This window comes from Drosophila rhopaloa, unplaced genomic scaffold (assembly GCF_018152115.1).
Source record: "Drosophila rhopaloa isolate 14029-0021.01 unplaced genomic scaffold, ASM1815211v1 contig_115, whole genome shotgun sequence".
NCBI classification, from domain to species: Eukaryota; Metazoa; Arthropoda; class Insecta; order Diptera; family Drosophilidae; genus Drosophila; species Drosophila rhopaloa.
The window spans coordinates 2256828-2276163 of NW_025334990.1; the positions used below are offsets into that span (position 1 = coordinate 2256828).

At 38.8% G+C, this 19336-nt stretch overlaps 3 protein-coding genes across 3 annotated transcripts in view; 2 read left to right on the top strand and 1 right to left on the bottom strand.

Annotated features, from left to right (window-relative positions):
• Positions 1-3031, bottom strand: part of LOC108043172 (kazrin) — a 51345-nt gene extending 48314 nt beyond the window's left edge. Inside the window, 2 exon segments of the mRNA XM_044456532.1 lie at positions 1747-1908; positions 2684-3031. The gene's annotated coding sequence lies outside the window, so the exon portion shown is untranslated.
• A 3163-nt stretch (positions 3032-6194) lies between these two features.
• On the top strand, positions 6195-9673 carry LOC108038553 (RNA polymerase-associated protein Rtf1). Its single transcript, XM_017115378.2, has 4 exons — positions 6195-6400; positions 6515-7469; positions 7538-8722; positions 8787-9673. The coding sequence occupies exons 1-4, from the start codon at positions 6320-6322 to the stop codon at positions 8888-8890; spliced, it is 2325 nt and encodes a 774-aa protein (XP_016970867.1). The 5' UTR covers positions 6195-6319; the 3' UTR covers positions 8891-9673.
• A 1612-nt stretch (positions 9674-11285) lies between these two features.
• On the top strand, positions 11286-17779 carry LOC108038552 (immunoglobulin superfamily member 10). Its single transcript, XM_044460112.1, has 5 exons — positions 11286-11604; positions 15165-15641; positions 16248-16757; positions 17325-17459; positions 17518-17779. The coding sequence occupies exons 1-5, from the start codon at positions 11409-11411 to the stop codon at positions 17712-17714; spliced, it is 1515 nt and encodes a 504-aa protein (XP_044316047.1). The 5' UTR covers positions 11286-11408; the 3' UTR covers positions 17715-17779.
• The last annotated feature ends 1557 nt before the right edge of the window (positions 17780-19336 follow it).

Genomic DNA, 19336 nt, shown 5'->3' on the forward strand with positions numbered 1-19336 from the left:
ACCCCCTCTTCGCTCAAAACGGGGAACGTCTTTGGCTTTGTGCATTTGCCAGTTTCGCATGCACTGGGAAAAATTCTTGCAATTTTGGAAACTATATAGACTCGCAGTTCAAGGCTTTAACACGTTTAAATTATTTCTGTATAATGTTTATTTTGCTCCGTTCGTTAGCTCTGAAATTTGCCTTTAAAAATGTAATAAAATTACTAATAAATTATAATAATAATAAATAACTAATATCATTACCATGTGCAGTTTTTTGCAAACATTTTACAATATTGTACTTAATTTATTAATGTTCTGTTGTTATGTTTTGCAACCAGGCGATATTATTAAGTTTTGGGGTGATACTCGGTGGTACTCTAAATTCAATTCTGTGTCTGTACTATTAAATAAGTTTTATTTTCCTCCAAATTAAAGGTGTGTAACATTAAATTTGCTTTTAGTAATTAACATTTTTAAATGTAAGAACCGATTCAATATTTAATACAAAATAAACGGTTTCTTATATTTTGTTTACTGTGTAAAATCCGTAATCTTCCTTTCAGAAAAGCCCATTGTAGCTGTTGCTGGCTGGCAAATCCGAAAGCAATTTCTGCAGCATTAATCATCGCCCCGAAACCCCCGAAAGTGACTGACTTGCTTATCTGCCGTCCGGCCATTTCGGGTTAATGTTGACAAAACGCATTTTAAGCACTTCAGCATTCGCCTCGTTGTATTTTCTTTTGTTTAGCCGACACTCTGGCCCCTCACTTGTGCGTCTGTTTGATTCTGATTTGAGTTTTCTGCTGGCTAAAATTTGCATTGGAAATGTGTGGAGGGCGGGCCATCCTATCGCATCCTGGCCAACAGGCTGGAAACCTTTTCCCAGCCCGAATGCAAGTGGCCAGCAGCAGTTTTTGTCCACTGGTCACTTCAGCAGCATTGTTTGTTCACCCCCTCAACCACGCTTTTCACATACCCAAAGGCATACAGCTTCTGTTTTCCCTGCGTGTGTGCCTAACCTTTTGAAATGGTTCTTTATGGCCCAGAATGGGGACATACTATATAATCGAAATCTGGGGGGAGTTGGCTGGGGAAGTTGGAAAGGGCAACTTTGACTAGATTTCAGAAATTAAAGGACTGAAAAGGCTTACGGTATAAAGTGTCGGGATAAGTCCCTTGCCAACAGGCTTTTCCAATTAAAAGTGATCCAATTTCCAAAGAAAATAGCCCACAGTTGAGAAAAATGTATCAATTAGCTTTGAAAACATCAATTAAGTGTACTGAGAAAACAGAATTTTTGCATAACAAAAAATATATTATTTACTCTCTTCACAGTTTTCTGTTGAGCTTAACTTTAAGATGTGAAAATTGCGCTTAAAGTGTTAAAAAAAAGCTTTGTTTACAAAACTTGTTAAGTAAACTGAAAGTATTTACCAAGGGAATACATTTAAGTTTTGCATATATTAGCTTAACTTTTTATAATGCACTGACAATATTAAGTCAAAATTAGTATTTGAAAGAATTTTTTTATTTGCAATTAACAAATCAAGGCCTAAAACCTATTTAAAATTTCAGCCAATTTTAAAATTAGAATTCCCAGCTTTCCAATTAAATTACTCGCTCAAATTCAACTACTAATTGCTCGAATTATTTGGAGTAATTTCCTAATTTGTATTCTCTGCTGACTGAGATATTTGGCAGCCATTCATTTCAGTCAGCAGCCACCGAACGCGGCTAATTAATATTCATTTGAGCAAAACTCACCCACTCAACACATTCCAGCTGGATGGAAAATCCTTTATTAAGCGAGCAACTTTTCGCGCTTGTTTTTCTTTTTCGCTTCGTGCTTTTTTCCGAGTTTAGTTTTGGTTTTTCGGACGTGAGTTTTTGTTATTCCCCAGTTAGCTGTTGACGTTGTTTTTCCAGCTGCAAATGCACGACAAATTAACACAGAGGAGACAGCAAGAGGGGGAAAGTACAAAGAGCCAACAGAAACTGAAAACGAAATGCCGTATCCTTTTTCCTTTTAACAAAAAAATAAAGGGGGAAAGCCACGCCCGCGGCTTGGCCGCAAAAAATATTGAAAAAGTGCGAAAATGCGGAAAACTAAAACTCTGTCACTTGCTGTTTTGTGAGATTATTTTAACAACAAAAAACTGTGGTCTTGGGAAGAAAGAGTTTATTCAAGCAGCATAAACCTGAAGTACACAGAGCAAAATATGTTGGACTTTTTTGCTGAGATATAATAATTAAATAAATAAATAAATCATATCCAAACATTTTAAATTAAGAATGTAGTTTCAAAATATTATAATATCTCCTATGGTATAATCAAAATACATATTTTGTAAACATAATATTTTATGGGCTGATACTTATTTATAAAATCTTTTCTTCATTTAGATAATAATAAAATAGTAAAATTGTTTACTCTTAACCAAGGTAATCGATTTCTAAAAATTGCAATATCAGTATAAGAAAGAATACATAAGTAAGATTGTGCATTTTACTTAAAATTTGTTCAATTTCTTACAGTGTTTTTGTGACAAAGATTTAGTACTTTAGTAATTGTAATATTAACGTAAACGATAATAAAAGTAATCAAAACCATTTTTTTTATTCTATATACATTTTTGGTGTCTCTTTTGCAGTCTTCAAAAAGATATGACAATTTTGTACAGTGAACGCACTCTCTCCTTACCTTTTCTGTTGTGTGCGGCTCAACGCTCAGCGGGCCATGTTTTTATTGAATTTTTCCTCTTGTTTTCTTTTTTTCTATTTTCGTGAGATTTTCGCACCACAGAAACACTGAACCGACACACTTGGGTTAAATATTTTTTCTTTCTTCACCTTTTAGCGTTTTGTATTTTATGGGCTTTTTGCTAGCAACCCCCGTCTGCACTTCACTTAAAAACACTGCGGTACACTACACTGCACTATGCTATATGGACCGCCGATGGACCGTTATTGGAGCTACCGTCTACCGTTTACCGTTATCCGCTACCGCACTCGCGAGCTTCTTTCGTTGAACTGGCGAAAAAAAAACACAACGCACACGCACACATCGAGATGAAAATTCACAATTGAACTTTGCTAGTTTTTACGGCAAGGTGAGCTGAGCTTTAATGGCCGCTCGCTCTTCTCCTCTCTTTTGCGTGAGTCGCTCTTCTCTCTGCCTCTCTTTCTCCCCGTCTTACCACTTTTGGCAAAACAGCCGGCGCAACAAAACGCAACGCCAACGCAACAGCGCCGCCGGCCGAGAGCTTCCAACCCAAAAATGGCAAAAAACAAGGCGGAAAGCGGGTCGGCGGCCATGGCCAACCCCCTTGGGCGTTCTCCGCTCTCTGTCGCTCTCGGTTGCCACCTCTCTCTCTCTCGCTCTGCTGCGCATGCCCCAAAGCTGAGCTTCAAAGCTCCGAGCGTTACGGGGGTGGATCGTCGGGGGTTGGGTGGTTAGTGCTGAACTCAGCTACAGGGGTCGTTCGGAAATGGGTTTGTAAATACAGAATCCGCAGATCAGCAAAGTAATGGGGAAGAAATTGTGTACAGGATTTACAGAACTGGAAGGCATAAAAATATGTACAAATACTTTAAGGGCTGTTAAAGTAAAACAATGATAACAAATGGTATATTCATAGTAATGTCAATGTTTCAAAGGGTTTCACTGTAACACGGGTATGGTTGTTATTAGTGCTTTTATTTCCATATTGTATAAATCAAAGTTAATTTAATTTGTTAAGTTTTGTTTATTTGAAGTTTAGAAAAGTTTCTCAAAATCCACAGAAAATGTGAATGCTTTTTATCCGTGGGGGTACAGTATAAAGAACCAATACAACAGAATTTCAAAAATATGGGTTGTAATCATTAATCATTTAAAAATGTATTATATAATCAAAATTTGGAAATAGAAAAAAATTCGTTTCAAAAAGTTTGACCATAATCTTGCAGAACCTTTCAGTAAAAATATTAATTCTAGCGCTTTGCAGTTTGCAATTGCTTTAAATATCACTAAAAAGGTTTCTTTCTTTTCTCTCATAATTTTATGGGGTCATAAAGAGGTTAATATTCTTTCTTACTATTTTGATATTAATTCGTCGTAGACAAAACCGCCATAAAGAGTTTAATACTCTTTCTTACTTTATTTTGAGATTAATTTGATTCAATATAAAACAAATTTAAAATGCCTTTTTATATAAAAATAAAATCCATTTTAAATGAAAAACTGTTTGATATTTCTAAAGCTTAAACTATTTAAAATGTTACTTTTCTAAGTTCTCCTTTCTGAGCGTCCACTGTAAAAGAATATGGTTTTTGGGGTGGGCGCTGGCATCGAGTGGGTTGTTTTCATGGGCTGACGCATTGCTGCTTTTCTACTTGTAGTAGTTGTTGCTGTTGAATGTGCACTTTGTTGAATGTGCAATGGGTTTCCTCATGCCGCTGTTATTGTTGCTACAACTGCTGCTGCTGCTGTTGCTACTGCAAATTGCCTCGCAGCATTTAAGGCGAATTATGAAAGTCTGTATGTGGGTGCGTTTTCACCCTCCGCCCCGAAAAAAACCCTCCCCCGCTCACCCTTTCCACATTTTTCGCCACCGCCGGCAGCCAGAACTTGGGGAAAACGCGCTCGAGGGACCTGGAAAACGCCTGCATTTTAATTAATATTGATTGTAAGTTATTTTCCGTGGGGGCAGCAGGTGTGGTTTTAATTTAGTTTTCAAAATTGTGTTTTTTGCGTGGGCGCAAAACAAGCACATTTACGGGCGAAACCCCATAACCCACTTACCAGTGTGCACATATACATATGTTTGTCCATTACACGGTACACAAAGTCATCATGCCCGCGCCGCAAAGCGGTATCATGCAAATTGAGAGGGGGATGCCCAAATTTGCATTTCAATTCAACAGTCGCCATCCCGTTCCTTAGCACCTCCCCCACACCCATCCTTCTGTTTACCTTGCTCGAACAGCTTCGCTTTATTTTTCCAGCTCTGCTTTAAGTGTGATTCAGTGTTGCGCTCGACAGCGCGGCAAAATGTGCACGTGCTGCACCAGCCGCAAGGCATTTCCCCCGGGGTGAAAAGTGGGAGGTGGGAAGGACGAAAAAGGTCCTGTCCGAGCCGAAAAATGCCCGAAAGAAATTGGTATCGAATTCGCATTGAACGCTTACTGACATGATATTGGTGTCCGATTCAAGGGGTATACGGATCAAACTTTTAAATGAAATCAATATAAATGAAATCGTTACTTTATGGGAATTATTAACTTCTATGACACTATTTATATCATTGGATGTGGTAAGCACCAATCCTTCAAATATTACTTTCGCTTTACAATGGGAATTTAAAAGAATTTTAAAAAAAGATAACATTCAAATCATAGTTGGGTGATTTAGCCACACTTTTTAGATAAATTTACATCATACTAAGACATAAATAAAATCCGGATCAGTTCATGATTAATATCGATCGGATAAACCATACATTTTCCAATTACAATATTTGATTGTCTTTCTAGTCCAAAGCTAATTCTTTTGGCCTTTATTGCTTTTTGGTACAAATGTAAGAATGAGTCAAAAGTGGATAACATAAAACCAATTATATGTTCAGCTACCATTAAAAAATAGTAATTATAAGCCCGCCTAACGATAAACTATCAAAACTAAACGTTTTTAATCTAACTTTTGTATAAATGTACAGATAAAGTTTTAAAAGTTTTTAACAGGTAAGACCAAGAAGATTCAATCAAAGCAACCCTTTGCTCGAGCTTCATTTTGATATTGCATTTTGTAGTGCTAAAATTTTATTTAATTTTACGACTATTTTAAAGAACAAAAATTAAAAAAGTGCTGAGGCTATAAATATTTAAAAAAAAACATAACATAAAGATAACAAAATACTATCGAAACACAAAAGCTGCAAAAATAAAGCCTTATAAAATTTATTTTCTTTTCATGTAAAGCGTTTGTGGCCCATGGAAAAAACCATCTATAAATAAACAAATAGATATCCATGAATCGGAGTTTCACATCTTCAACTTCCCCAAGCTCGAACCGTTCCCACTAGATGTGTTCCAATAAATTACCGCTGCTCACATATGTATGGCGGGTGTTCTCAGTCAGCTGATTGTATTTTCCATGCGCTCGATAGCTGCTCAGCCCTGAACGATATTTTTGCCAGCCCTGGCACATCGATAGTTCAGAGCGAACAAAGCCAAAACATCGATACATCGATTGCCAGCTATCGCACTCATCTGCCATCCCCAACGGCACGCACTACAATTTTTCGTACTTGTTTGGTTAAATTTTATTACCTACAGAAGGCCAGCAAATCCAGCAGCAATGGGCAAACGTCGGACGCAATCCCTGATCGACTCCCATTCCAGCGATAGCGACAGCGAATCGGAGACCAATCTGGAATCGGTGAGTGGCGAATATATAGAGTTTTAACCCTGGTCCGCGCCCCTTTCTCCATATTGCGATGTAACGAAAATCAATGCGGATATGTGTCTAATGTATAGTATATATAATCCCCAGGACCTGATGTCACTGGCCAAGAAGCGCAAGAAGCCCCAAACGGCGGCTAAATCGAGCTCCCGCTCCGACTCCGATTCCGACTGGGCCAACAACAAAGCCGGAGCCCCTGCCTCCAAGAAGAAGAAGCGTCAGAAGGCCAGCAGGGATTCCAGCTCGTCGGAGTCCAATTGGGACGACGACAGCCAGGATGAGGAGCCGCAGGCGAGGCAAAGCCCTGCCCAGGCAAATACAGAGCAAAAGCCGCCGGTAGAGGCTTTACAGCCCGCCCAACTCAGCGAACAGGAGGAGGGCGAAGTCTCGGACAGCGATTCCGACAAGTCCAAGTCCAACTCCTCCTCTTCCGGGTCTGATTCCTCGAGCTCTTCGTCCTCCAGCTCCGACTCAGAGTTTGATGACGGCTTCGATGACGACCTAATGGGTGACGAGGAGGATCGAAGGCGACTCAATGGTCTGTCCGAAAAGGAGCGTGAAACGGAGATCTACAAGCGCATTGAACAGCGCGAGATCATGCGCACACGCTGGGAAATCGAGAGGAAACTTAAGTTGGTTAAGCGAGGCGAAAAGAACCAGGAGAAGTCCAAGAACAAAGGAGAACGGGCCAAGAAGAAGAAGGAGAAGCGCGAGAAGAAGGCAAAGAAGGCTCGGGAATCACAGGCACCTGCGCCGTCACAAGTTTCCACACTGTCGGATGCGGTTCCCAAACCCAGCAACGAAGTGCGGTCCGCGAGTCCTTTGTCCGCGCCCGCTCTTAATCGAGATGTGGCTTCCACTTCGGCGGCGGTGGCCAGTAATCTGCCCGATGATCAGTCAGCTGCCGCTGGTGTGTCCGATTACTTCGATCACAAGGAGCGATCCAAGGAGCGGAAGAAGAACGTAGAGGCCAACAAAACGGACGACAAGAGGAGCAATGCCATGGCCTTGTTAAAAGCCAAGCGAGAGGGCAAGGCGAAAAGGGGTAAGATTACATGGCTATTATAAAGTTTTACCATAATTAATATTTGTACTTTTCTAACTAACCTCCAGAGGAAGAAGAAGCCAAGCGCCTGGCTGAGCGAGATCGTGATGACGACAAGGAGGAATTGGAGAGCGTTTCCGGTTGCAAATCAGCCGTGAAACTGAAAGCCTCTGAGATTTATTCAGACGACTCGGGCAGCAGCGATTGGGATGAAGATGAGAAGCCCACGGGCAAGCGTTCGCGCTCCAACAGCAGCAAAGCTTCCAGCGAATCGGAAGATGATGAGAAAGTTCCGCAGAGACCTGTTTTCATAACAACACGCGATGATCTGAACAAGCTGCGACTTTCGCGGTACAAAATGGAACGTTTTGTGAACTTGCCAATCTTTGAAAGCACCGTTCTCAACTGCTTTGTGCGCATTAGCATTGGAAACAATGGCCAGAAGCCCGTGTATCGGGTGGCAGAGATTGTGGGTGTGGTGGAGACGGGCAAGATCTACAGCCTGGGCACCACGCGTACAAATCGCGGCCTGAGACTCAAACATGGAACACAGGAGCGGGTGTTCCGGCTAGAGTTCATTTCGAACCAGGAGTTCACTGAGAACGAGTTCAATAAGTGGAACGAGGTGTGCCAGCAGTCGCACGTCCAGATGCCCACAATTGACCTCATCGCAATCAAGCAAAGCGACATTAAAAAGGCTCTGAACTATGAGTTTAAGGACGAGGACGTGGACAAGATCGTGGAGGAGAAGAACCGCTTCCGCAACCGACCCACCAACTATGCCATGAAGAAGACCTGTCTGATGAAGGAGCGCGACGCGGCCATGTTGAGGGGTGACTACGACATTGCCCAGGATCTGGGTCAGCAGATCGATGAGCTGGAGAACCGTGCCTCCGAGCTGGATAAGAGGAGATCGCATACCCTAAATCTTATCTCCTACATAAACGATCGTAACAGGAAGAAGAACGTGGAGGATGCCGAGAAGGCGATTCTAGAGGAGGCTCGGGCAAACAAGGGCCTCAAGATCTCGGATCCCTTCACGCGCCGGATCACTCAGCCGCGCATGGGTTTCAAGGGTACCAAGAAGGACGACGATGATATGCAGCTGGCGCCACTGCCTCCTCCGCCACCAGGAAAAAAGCGGCCCAGCGAAGCAGGTACTTCGAGTGCTAGCGCCAAGTCCACAGACTCAAAGGATTACAGCCTTTACTCACTACACGACTTTGACATCGACTTGGATGTGCCGCTACCGGGTAAGTTTTTGAAAAATTTCCCCGGCCAAATTTATATGATTGTACATTTTCTTTTCCTCATTAGTTAGTACGAATTCCGTACCGAAACCGGCCAACAAACCAGCTGAAACAGTCTCCAAGCGTTCGTTGAATCTAGAGGATTACAAGAAGAAGCGCGGCCTAATCTAGATAATTAAATTGCTGGCCTACATATATTGACAAAGCCTCACACGTTTACGTCCTAGTTAGTGTAGTGCCCAAATGACTACAGCGAACATTTGTTAATGCCACGACGACTCACCCAACTAAAGATGTATGAAAATGACGGGCAAATCCGCCCGACTGATAGTTACAGTTCATAATTGTATTTAGGTTGACAAAGAAAGTTTGAATTAGGTCTGGCATAGCGAGAATGGTCCATTGCATCAAAATTAAATTCTTATTGAGGAGACTTCCGGTTTGTGTTTGTTCGGTAAAACTATAATGATTACATTTTTAGCGAAATTAAACGAACAGCAGCAGCAATATCGAACATTTAAAATTCGTATGCAAGTAAGGGACTCATTAAATATTATAAATAGATCGATAAAGTATAATGTAATTCGTATAGAATCTAAGTTGAAAATTGTATTACGAAGACAGATAAACCCCAATCCAGCCCATCCCAATTTTCTCGACGAGATGTTCAATAAATTATCAACTAACATAATTTATACAGAATTAGTTTACAGAAAAAACTCAATTGTTTACTCAGGCATATGACAAGTGTTAAGGAGATTCCAGGGACAAATATATAACAGGCTGATTAAATGGGATATGAACACACAAGAGTATGTATCCGTTGGTTGTAACCGTTCAATGCTGTATTAGCTTTAGGCGAAATTCATCAACTGTGGCAACAGCATTCATATACTTAAAAATATACATATAAATAATAATTATTTATAATAAAGAAAACGACTATTAAATTCATTTTGATTGTTTGCTATATGGAATGGGCATAAACGTAGCGCAAACCTAAATAAGAATAATAATGAAAACCGTTTAATACTTTAATGGATATTTGTAATTGTATAAAGAGGTTTATAGATACAAAATCTATTTGAACAACAATTGGAATAGAAATTAAATTTTATGAACAAAATATATCAAATATTAAAGTTGGATTAAGTTATCTTAAAAATTATTAGTTGACTAAGTATTTATTTTTAGAGACCTCAGAATTTCTTCTGATGGTCTTGCTTGGCGCCTTTTTCAACATTAAGTTAAATTAAAAAGTAAACTGTTGGTCGCCATCCTCGACTGAATTGTTCTCTTGGGTTAGGTTAAGTCCGCGCCATTTGGTTCTTTTTAATTGGTTTGCTGGCTGTTTGTGCAGCTGGCAGACTCCTTTCATGTTCTCACCAAATTAATTCAATTAATTCGATGAAATTGTCTTTTAATTGAAAGTGATCGCGTTTCGCGTTGTTTCGTCAGAGAGAAAACATTTTCGAAAAGATCTGCAAATAATAAGAAATTTGTCAGTTACAAAGCCTTACTTACTCTTACTCTACTACAATGAGAATACTTAGGACCTTAATTTGAAATAAACTTGAATTGATAATGCACTTCCGCTTGAATATTTTCAAAGTTTGTTTCTTCGTTCTTTTTGGGAACCTGGCAGCCCCGAACATATTGTTCCCAAATGGTGAATGTGACTGATCCGATCACAATGATGACGACGGATGGGGGAGCCATTGTGGCACAATGACATTTTATCTCGGAATATGCAACAGCAGCACGTTCTCTGAAGCGGAGAGTGTAATAGATCAGCGGCGGAATCTCGATTCTGAATCCGAAAACTACCGATGCGTGGCCCATGCAAATGTTCTTGCAGCGGCATCGGTGTGGGTGCATCCCACAGATACTTATGTATCTCAGTGCACAGAGCCAAAATCCAGATCGATATTCATTTTATTTGAGTGGTCAAATGAATTTTGAATTTTGTTACTGAACTAGATAGTATCCCTAGGTCTTTCACCAAAGTTGTCTTAATTGGATATGATATAGTAAGAAAAGACTGAGTCTGAATGCCACTGTTTAAAAACAGTTTTTTGTGCTTATTTTAAAACTATTTTGATCATTTAGTAACAAAAGCCCGGGTTCAAGCCAACCCATGTCTGAGAAGTTTTATGCATTCTATTTGCTAAAATAAAATACTTTTTTAAAATGCTTTCTTAGTTAATAATATATACATATATAGATTGATAAGGATATTTTTATACAAGTTGCAAATCTGAATTATTCCATTTATATGTTTGGAGTGTTATATTAAGTTCAAATGCTGATATCATGATCTTGTGATACACTTTTTTCTTTCTGTGTCCCCATGTGGGAGAATTCCCTTGGCGGCGACTAATCAACCGGCATCGGCATGCCTTATACACAAGTGCTGGGTGCTGTCCGGCAGCGGCTTCTTCATCGTCGCCCCGGGCTCGGGCATCTTCTATTGTCCGCCCCTCGGGGCTCCACTGTACATATGTGTGCTGTGTAGTATGTGCAGTATGTGCGGCTTAGGACGCTGGCAACCGCTTCGCGGGCAGCTCAAGCGATCAGTTCAAAGTTGACTTCGTCGCGGACCAGAGCGGACCGTTCTAATTCCGACACGCGACCGTGAATTATAGAATTACCAAATCACTGTTTAATTTAATTTAAAGAAATATAGCCAATGAAAAGTGCAAGTAAAATGTTGCCCCATAAGTGCTTAATTTGGAGGTGTTTGTTTGTGGGCTTGATCCTTGGCCAAGTGCAAGCTGATTTGGATTTTAACAATGATCTCGAGAACAGTCAAAAGTTCAAGAGCATACCCACCACAGTGAAGACCTACGAAAATGACACAGTCCAGCTACCTTGCACCTTACATAGTAAGTGATTAATTTATGAGAGTCTTTAAATAAAGTAAGGCACAATCTTAGTGCATATTGTGAGGATTATTGACGATTAGCCCCGCTTTTAGGGCCTTGAAACGGCCACCAGCAGCAATTGGCCATAACAATGAGATTTAATTCGATTGAAGAAATGAACACACAATGGCACAAATGAAGGTATTATCCGACAATAATAGAGAGCCCTGGGGAAAAAGTCCAGAAACGGATTCTATTAATTAAAGTCTTAACACACTTGGCGGAGGCTTTAAGTCGCTGGGGTAGAATCCCCCGAGACATATTGTTAATTGCCCAATTAAAGGATTTTTGACAGAAGTAATGAAGTTTTGAAAGGGTTACAAGATTACTGAAAACTTACACAAATAGTTTCCAATTCAGAAACGCCGTCACCACCATTTATTTCACTCAACATACATACGAAAATTAACTGCAAAGCAAAAATCATACAACTTCATATTTTTAGATGAAGAAGAGGTCCCTTCCTTTTGGACTGCGAAATAGAGAATCTAGAGTTAAGTTAACTAAATCAATCGAATATAATTTAATTATTATTCATCCATACAAATTCACAATAACAAGTTTGAAATAACACCACACATTGGGTTTTTGAATTTGTGTTAAAGTGGTAAGAAAAACAAGAAAGGAAGCCGAAGTTTATATACCCTTGCAGATGGAAATAAAATAAAATATTATATAATTGGATTTCGAAGCTTAAAAACAATAAACTAGATCGATTTTCCGACACATTCTTATATAATTCCTATGGCAGCTATATGATAAAGTCGGCCGATTTTATAAAAGTAAAACCGCAATTCTGAAATCGTTAAAAGTTACTACATCTCAGGGTATATGGTAAATTTTTTATACCATATAGCTATTCTGCAGAACCTAGGGGTAATGGAAATAAAGTTTTTTTTGGGACTTTTAGTTATGAGCACCCAAATATAATAAAAAATATAAATATTGTAGTCATACCTTTTTTATAACATCGATATTCTTTTCTGACTGTTTCTGTTCGGTTCTTTTCTGTTCTTCCGGTTGTGAACTTTTTTGCCACCCCACATACATATGTTCCATGATCTCATTATTTGTATATTTAATGAAATTTTACTTGGTTATTGGCAATTTCTGAGGGGAAAGGGGCTATTTTAAACATGCGAATGCTCAAAGAAGCAATGAATTTAAACAAAACCTTTATATAATTTAGGAAAACAGACTATAATCTCATGGTTTAGGTTATTTATAAAATTATTTAACAAATGAGCTTTGGCCATATAAGATTGGGCATAAGATCCTGCCCAAAATGATACGACACCCCAACAATTTTAGTTTCGACCCTCGTAGGATCATCTCGCGTTTTGAAGTAAAAAAAGAGATTTAGTAAGAACCATTATGTTATCCACACGCAATTTCGGAGGCGGATCCGCAATGGTTTGTGGAGCCTTTAATGCGTCTGGAACGGTCGATCTGTTGTTTACAAGCTCCAGGATGAACAGTGGAGATTACAAAAAAGTATCGTCTTCTGCCATTTTTGGAAAGCAATATTTAAAGAAATGCATAAAAGCGAATGCAGGGTAAATACAGTGGATCGCAGCTTATTTCGTGCAGTTACCTAAAAAAAGTTCAAGTCGTTATTCCAGCTAAACTAAGAAAGATAACAGAAAAATTTAAATGCAGTATTTTAAAAGGGAATATTAGCTTGTTTATTAAATTAAAACGATTTCCTTAATCGTAAAAACAAAATAGTTATTAAATAAAAACAAAATGTGCAGGCTTTTTTCATGCCGCAGCTTATTTCGTGCAGTTCATTCTTCTTAACTTATTATTTGTAATTTAAAAGCTAATATTTGGTATGTCCTCATTTCTGGTTCAGGACAGCTTTAAGACGATTTCCCAAGGAAGAAACTAACTTTTAAGTGGTTTCCACTGGAATTTTTGGTCATTCTTCCATAAGAACACTTTACATGTCGTTTTTGTTCGAAATCTTCCTCTTCCTTATAGCGATGTCCAATATTTCCCATAAATTTTTGATCACATTTAAGTCTGGAGACTATGCTGGCGTTATGACGGCAGTTCCAGACAAGATAAACCTCCACAATTCCTGCTGAATGCTTCGGATCGTTGTCCTGGTAAAATCGAACTCGATCGCGTATGCCCAGTTTTTCAGCAGTTTGGAGCAGGTTTTCCTTATGAATCTGTAGGTACATCTTGGCCATCCATGATAACTTCAAAAAAAACGAGGTTGCCCCGCCAGAAGCTGCCATACAGGCCCAAACCATAACATGACCCCCGCCATGCTTGACCGTAGCTTATAGGTGTTTGCTTTCCAGCTCTGTATTAGGAACAAGGAAGCATATTCTTCTTCCGATTTCGTTTTGGAATGACGTGTTATTTGCAGACGAGTCAAAATGTAAACTTTTTGGTTTAATATGTTTGGCGGCGACCTAATACAGAGCTCGAAAACAAACTCTTAAAAGCTACAGTCAAGCATGGCGGGGGTCATGTTATAGTTTGGGCCTGTATGGCAGCTTCTGGCGGGGCAACCTCGATTTTTTTTGAAGTTATCATGGATGGCCAAAATGTACCTACAGATTCATAAGGAAAACCTGCTCCAAACTGCTGAAAAACTGGGCATACGCGATCGATTTCGATTTTACCAGGACAACGATCCGAAGCATTCAGCAGGAATTGTGGAGGTTTATCTTGTCTGGAACTGCCCTCATGCCGTCTTAACGCCAGCACAGTATCCAGACTTAAATGTGATCAAAAATTTATGGGAAATATTGGACATCGCTATAAGGAAGAGGAAGATTTCGAACAAAAACGACATGTAAAGTGTTCTTATGGAAGAATGACCAAAAATTCCAGTGGAAACCACTTAAAAGTTAGTTTCTTCCTTGGGAAATCGTCTTAAAGCTGTCCTGAACCAGAAATGAGGACATACCAAATATTAGCTTTTAAATTACAAATAATAAGTTAAGAAGAATGAACTGCACGAAATAAGCTGCGGCATGAAAAAAGCCTGCACATTTTGTTTTTATTTAATAAGTATTTTGTTTTTACGATTAAGGAAATCGTTTTAATTTAATAAACAAGTTAATATTTCCTTTTAAAATACTGCATTTAAATTTTTCTGTTATCTTTCTTAGTTTAGCTGGAATAACGACTTGAACTTTTTTTAGGTAACTGCACGAAATAAGCTGCGATCCACTGTACGTCAATTCACAAGAGCATAGAGACCCAGCGCCACTTAAGTGATTACCACATAATTGAAAACATTCGGGGAATCTTAGCCAGTCGAGTTAATGCCAATAACAACCAATTTTAGAACGTTCTAAGCACCGAAAGCAAAATTTTAGCTCAGTGGTCTCTTTTAGGCCAAAATTGACTTAAACCTTATTACACTTTCAGACATAACAAAAACCAAAAGTTTGTTCTTTATATAAAATTTGTTGCATTTGGTAATTTGTTGAATTTTTTTCTTTATATATAATTTGTTGCATTTGGTAATTTGTTAACCTATTTATGTATATACGCAGCTCCCTTTCGCTATGTCCGCTGGCATCGGGACGATGTGGCCCTGGTGGATTCCAGGCACCCGGAGATCCCGAGGTTGGATCGCATAATGCTCTGGCCCAATGGCAGCCTGCAGGTGGCCAACGTCCAGTCCAGTGACACCGGCGACTACTACTGCGAAATGAACTCGGACTCGGGTCATGTGGTGCAGCAGCACGCCATTGAAGTGCAGGTAGCCCCTCAGGTGAAAATCGAGCCCTCGGATCTTTCGGAGCAGCGCATTGGAGCCACCTTCGAGGTGGTGTGCGATGCCCAAGGAGTTCCCCAGCCAGTGATCACCTGGCGGCTGAATGGCAATGTCTTGCCGCAGAGCAGTTCTGGTAATCGCCAAAGCTTGGTCCTGGAGATCAAGTCGAGGAACCAGGCCGGCCTCATCGAATGCGTGGCCAGCAATGGAGTGGGTGACACAGCGGTGGCCAGTGTCTATCTGCATGTGTTGTGTAAGTTGTCCAGTATCAGCTTTTCAAGAAATTTATTTAGATTTAAAATTATAATGTGGAAAGCAACAACACAAAAAGAACATGAGCTACCTTAGCTTGAATTATTATACATTTATGCAAATCGGACGACTATAACAGAAAGCTTTAATAGGACAGATCGGAAATTGAAATTTATTTTGACATATCTGCAAATAACATTTATTATACCAATCAAAGAACTGAATTGAAAAATCTAAGTAACTTAATTGATTTCTAACAAATATGAAGAAAAATCGAAGAATGGTTTCATAAAATATTAACAGCTATATATTGCAGCTATAGCTGCAAGGGTTTATAAGCTTAGGCTAGTCGAAGTTTTTTTTCCCTCATGTGAAAGATTTACAAATTATTTAATATATTTATTAATATACAGTCGTTTTATAGAATACATACTTTTTGATATAGGGTTTATAGTTTTTTAGTTGGCCGAAGTTTACTGCCATTCTTATTGGTAACTACAATAGCTTAAATACCCTTGTAGGTTTACTGTCGTAGAAATACCCATTTAGATTCGCCAGAAACTATAAAAAATAAAAATCAATTATATGACCTCTCCGCACTCCACAGTTTTGCCCGAGGTGAGCATGACGCAAGCGGTGGTGTACAGCAAACTGGGCGCCCGTGCCCATCTGGAGTGCATTGTGGAGGCGGCGCCGTCGGCCACGGTCAAGTGGTTCCACCACGGATTGCCCGTGGCTCTGGGAGCCCACTCCTCCAGTCACGAGTCGGAGCTGCAGGCGAACCGCTCGCTGGATCACTACGTGAACGCCGTGCGCCACACGCTGGTGGTGAAGAGCGTCCGGAACGCCGACATGGGGCAGTACGAGTGCCGGGCCAGCAATGGGATTGGGATCAGGAGCGGGAACGTCGAGCTAACCGGCCGCCCGATGCCCTGCCTCTTCAAGATCAACCCGGGCACCCAGAGCTCCACGTCGCATGTCCTCGTGTGGCAGACGGAGAGCCAGCTGCCCATCATGGAGTTCAAGCTCAAGTTCCGGCAGATCCCGTCGAGCAATGTCACCCGCCTGCTTAAAACCAACTGGACGGAACTCACGATTCCTGCGCAGTCCACAAGTGGTAAGGGTATTTATTAACAAGAGCTGAAGTTGATGGTATCGAGATCTACATAAGTCCAGTTACCACTCTATTTTGGCGTGTATTAAAATATGCTTTTGATCAAACCGTATTTTGTCCAACGAATTTAATAAAAATTTGTTAAAAATATTGTCAATAATTTGATTTTAGCTTCGAATTTCTTTTCATTTTTTATTAATTGTATATTAATAAATTCAAAAAATCATCTACATTTCACCTAATATTTTAATTATTTTTCCCAATAGTGTAATTTGTTATTCAGTACAATTGTCAATATTCCTAACTCAGTTTAATTAAATGTCACCGAAATTTGCACTTCTGAATAAATTTTAAATTGTTTTTTCTAAAGAAACCACACAGCGCCAGAATAACTAAACAATAAAAAAGCAATAATCCGAATTTGATTCAAAATACCTAAAGTATGAATCAACTTAAATATTATATTCTCAGAGATAACATGAAAAATTCAAGGAGCCATTTCAGAATTTAATGTTATTTTTTTACTTTATTATTAGTATTATTATTTCTTAACTTTTTTCTTAACCTTAGGACTGATCTATATCACCACGTACACTCTACATGGCCTCCAGCCCGCCAGTCTTTACGAAGCTTCCGTCTTGGCCAGAAATAGTTTTGGTTGGAGTGACAACAGCAAGATCGTTCGTTTTGCAACTGGTGGAGAAGGTAGTGCAATTCAAATTTACATATGAATCTCTTGATTCATTTTAATTTCTCTCTTCAGTCGAGCTACCGAATTATTCAACGGAATCGGAGCTTCAGGAGGATTTCTCCGAAGAGGACTTTCACAACGAGATCACCCAAAGATCGGAGGTTCTATCGGCCAGCATGATGTTCAACTCCGGCTCAGTTAATGGGCGCGGATTCAGTGCCCTTATGTATTCCCTATGTCTGATAAAACTATTACCATTAATAAATTAGTTTATATTTAAAATAATATGATTTTTTACAAACTTGATTTTTACGCAACTGCAAATAAAAAAGTTTAATGAATTCGTGTGAAATGGTGCTTTAGGAGTTTTGATGATTCATATTAAGATAGAATATGACTCAAGTCATACGGAAACAGATAAGATTCTTGTGGAAGATACACTTCCATTTCTTAAGAAACCAAATAACAAAGTCAGGTTAGAACTAACTGGACGGAACTCACGATTCCTCAAATCTATTAAGATTAAGATCTAAGTCCAGTTATCACATAATTTTCCCGTTTCAAAAATATCCTTTTGATCGAACTAACCGTTCGTCTGATAATTATCCGTTAAAAAATGTGTTAACAGTTTGATTTTACCTATGCATTTCTCTTATTTTTATACCCTTACAGAGGGTATTATAATTTTGGTCAAAGTATATATATTCTTGATCAGGATCGCCTCCTGATTTGATATAAGCATGTCCGTCTGTCTGTTTCTACGAGAACTAGTCTCTCAGTTTTAAAGATATCAAATTGAAACTTTGCACACACCCTTCTTTCCTTTGCACGCAGTATATAAGTCGGAATGGACTATATCCTTTAGCTGCCATATAACTGAACGATTGGAAATGCCATAACTTTGGTGTTTGTAGAGTTAGGAAGTTGAGATTTTCTATGGGTTTTATATTTGGCCAATCAACCCGACCTACCAAATTTTATAAGGATCGGCCGGCTATATCCTATAGCCGCCATATAACTGATTGATCGGAAATGCCATAACTTTGGTGTTTGTAAAGTTAGGAGTTTGGGATTTTTATGACTATTAAGAATGCATCATATGAATAATTTAAGAGAATATAATTTACAGAATATTCTGCAAGGGTATATCAACTTCGGCTCCGCCCGAAGTTAGCTTTCCTTTCTTGTTTTAATATATAAATTCTATAATAAATTATATTAATAAATGCACAATCACCCTAAGATCGGAGGTCCTTTAGGGCAGGCTCAGGTTCAATTAATAAGTGCGGGATCAGTGCCTCAATGGCAACTATTGGCATTAATCAAATAAAAAAAGTTGGATTTATTCGTGTTTCCACACGTGCTATAGGATTTTTAATGAAAGAAGAACTTATTTGTTTCCTTATGACTTGATTCTTATTCTATCTTAATATGAATCAACTCATATGGAAACCGATAAGTTTCTTGTGAAAATGTATTATGAGAATCAAATAAACAAAGTTTACCTGTGAGGTATATGCTATTTTCAGCTTTGCATGCAATGGTTGAATTTTCGGAAGTGTACTGTTTGCAGGTGATTTTAATCACGAAAAAAATTAATTTCAAGATTTTAATTTAATTTATGGAGAATGTTTGGTTTTTTATATAAAGATAATGTTTAAAATCCTGGCAGCAAAACTTAAAATTGTAATTTCCGATGAATGAACTATAAAATTATTTTATTTGAAAATTAAAGGTAAAGATATCTCGTAATGACTAACATTTTAAATGATTTTTTTTGTTATTTGACTTTTGCTTACCAATTACGATGTTTTTAAATTTTTAGAACCAAAAATAAAACTAAAACACAATAAAATAAAAACAAAATTTGAAAACAACCAGTTCAGTAGTC

Excerpts from the sequence above, each read along its gene's own strand:
- LOC108038553 (XM_017115378.2), top strand. The coding sequence starts at position 6,320 with ATGGGCAAACGTCGGACGCAATCCCTGATCGACTCCCATTCCAGCGAT. Across the intron at positions 7,470-7,537 it reads AGAGGGCAAGGCGAAAAGGG|AGGAAGAAGAAGCCAAGCGC; the intron begins GTAAGATTACAT and ends ACTAACCTCCAG. Across the intron at positions 8,723-8,786 it reads CTTGGATGTGCCGCTACCGG|TTAGTACGAATTCCGTACCG; the intron begins GTAAGTTTTTGA and ends TTTCCTCATTAG.
- LOC108038552 (XM_044460112.1), top strand. The coding sequence starts at position 11,409 with ATGAAAAGTGCAAGTAAAATGTTGCCCCATAAGTGCTTAATTTGGAGG. Across the intron at positions 15,642-16,247 it reads TGTCTATCTGCATGTGTTGT|TTTTGCCCGAGGTGAGCATG; the intron begins GTAAGTTGTCCA and ends CGCACTCCACAG. Across the intron at positions 16,758-17,324 it reads TCCTGCGCAGTCCACAAGTG|GACTGATCTATATCACCACG; the intron begins GTAAGGGTATTT and ends TCTTAACCTTAG.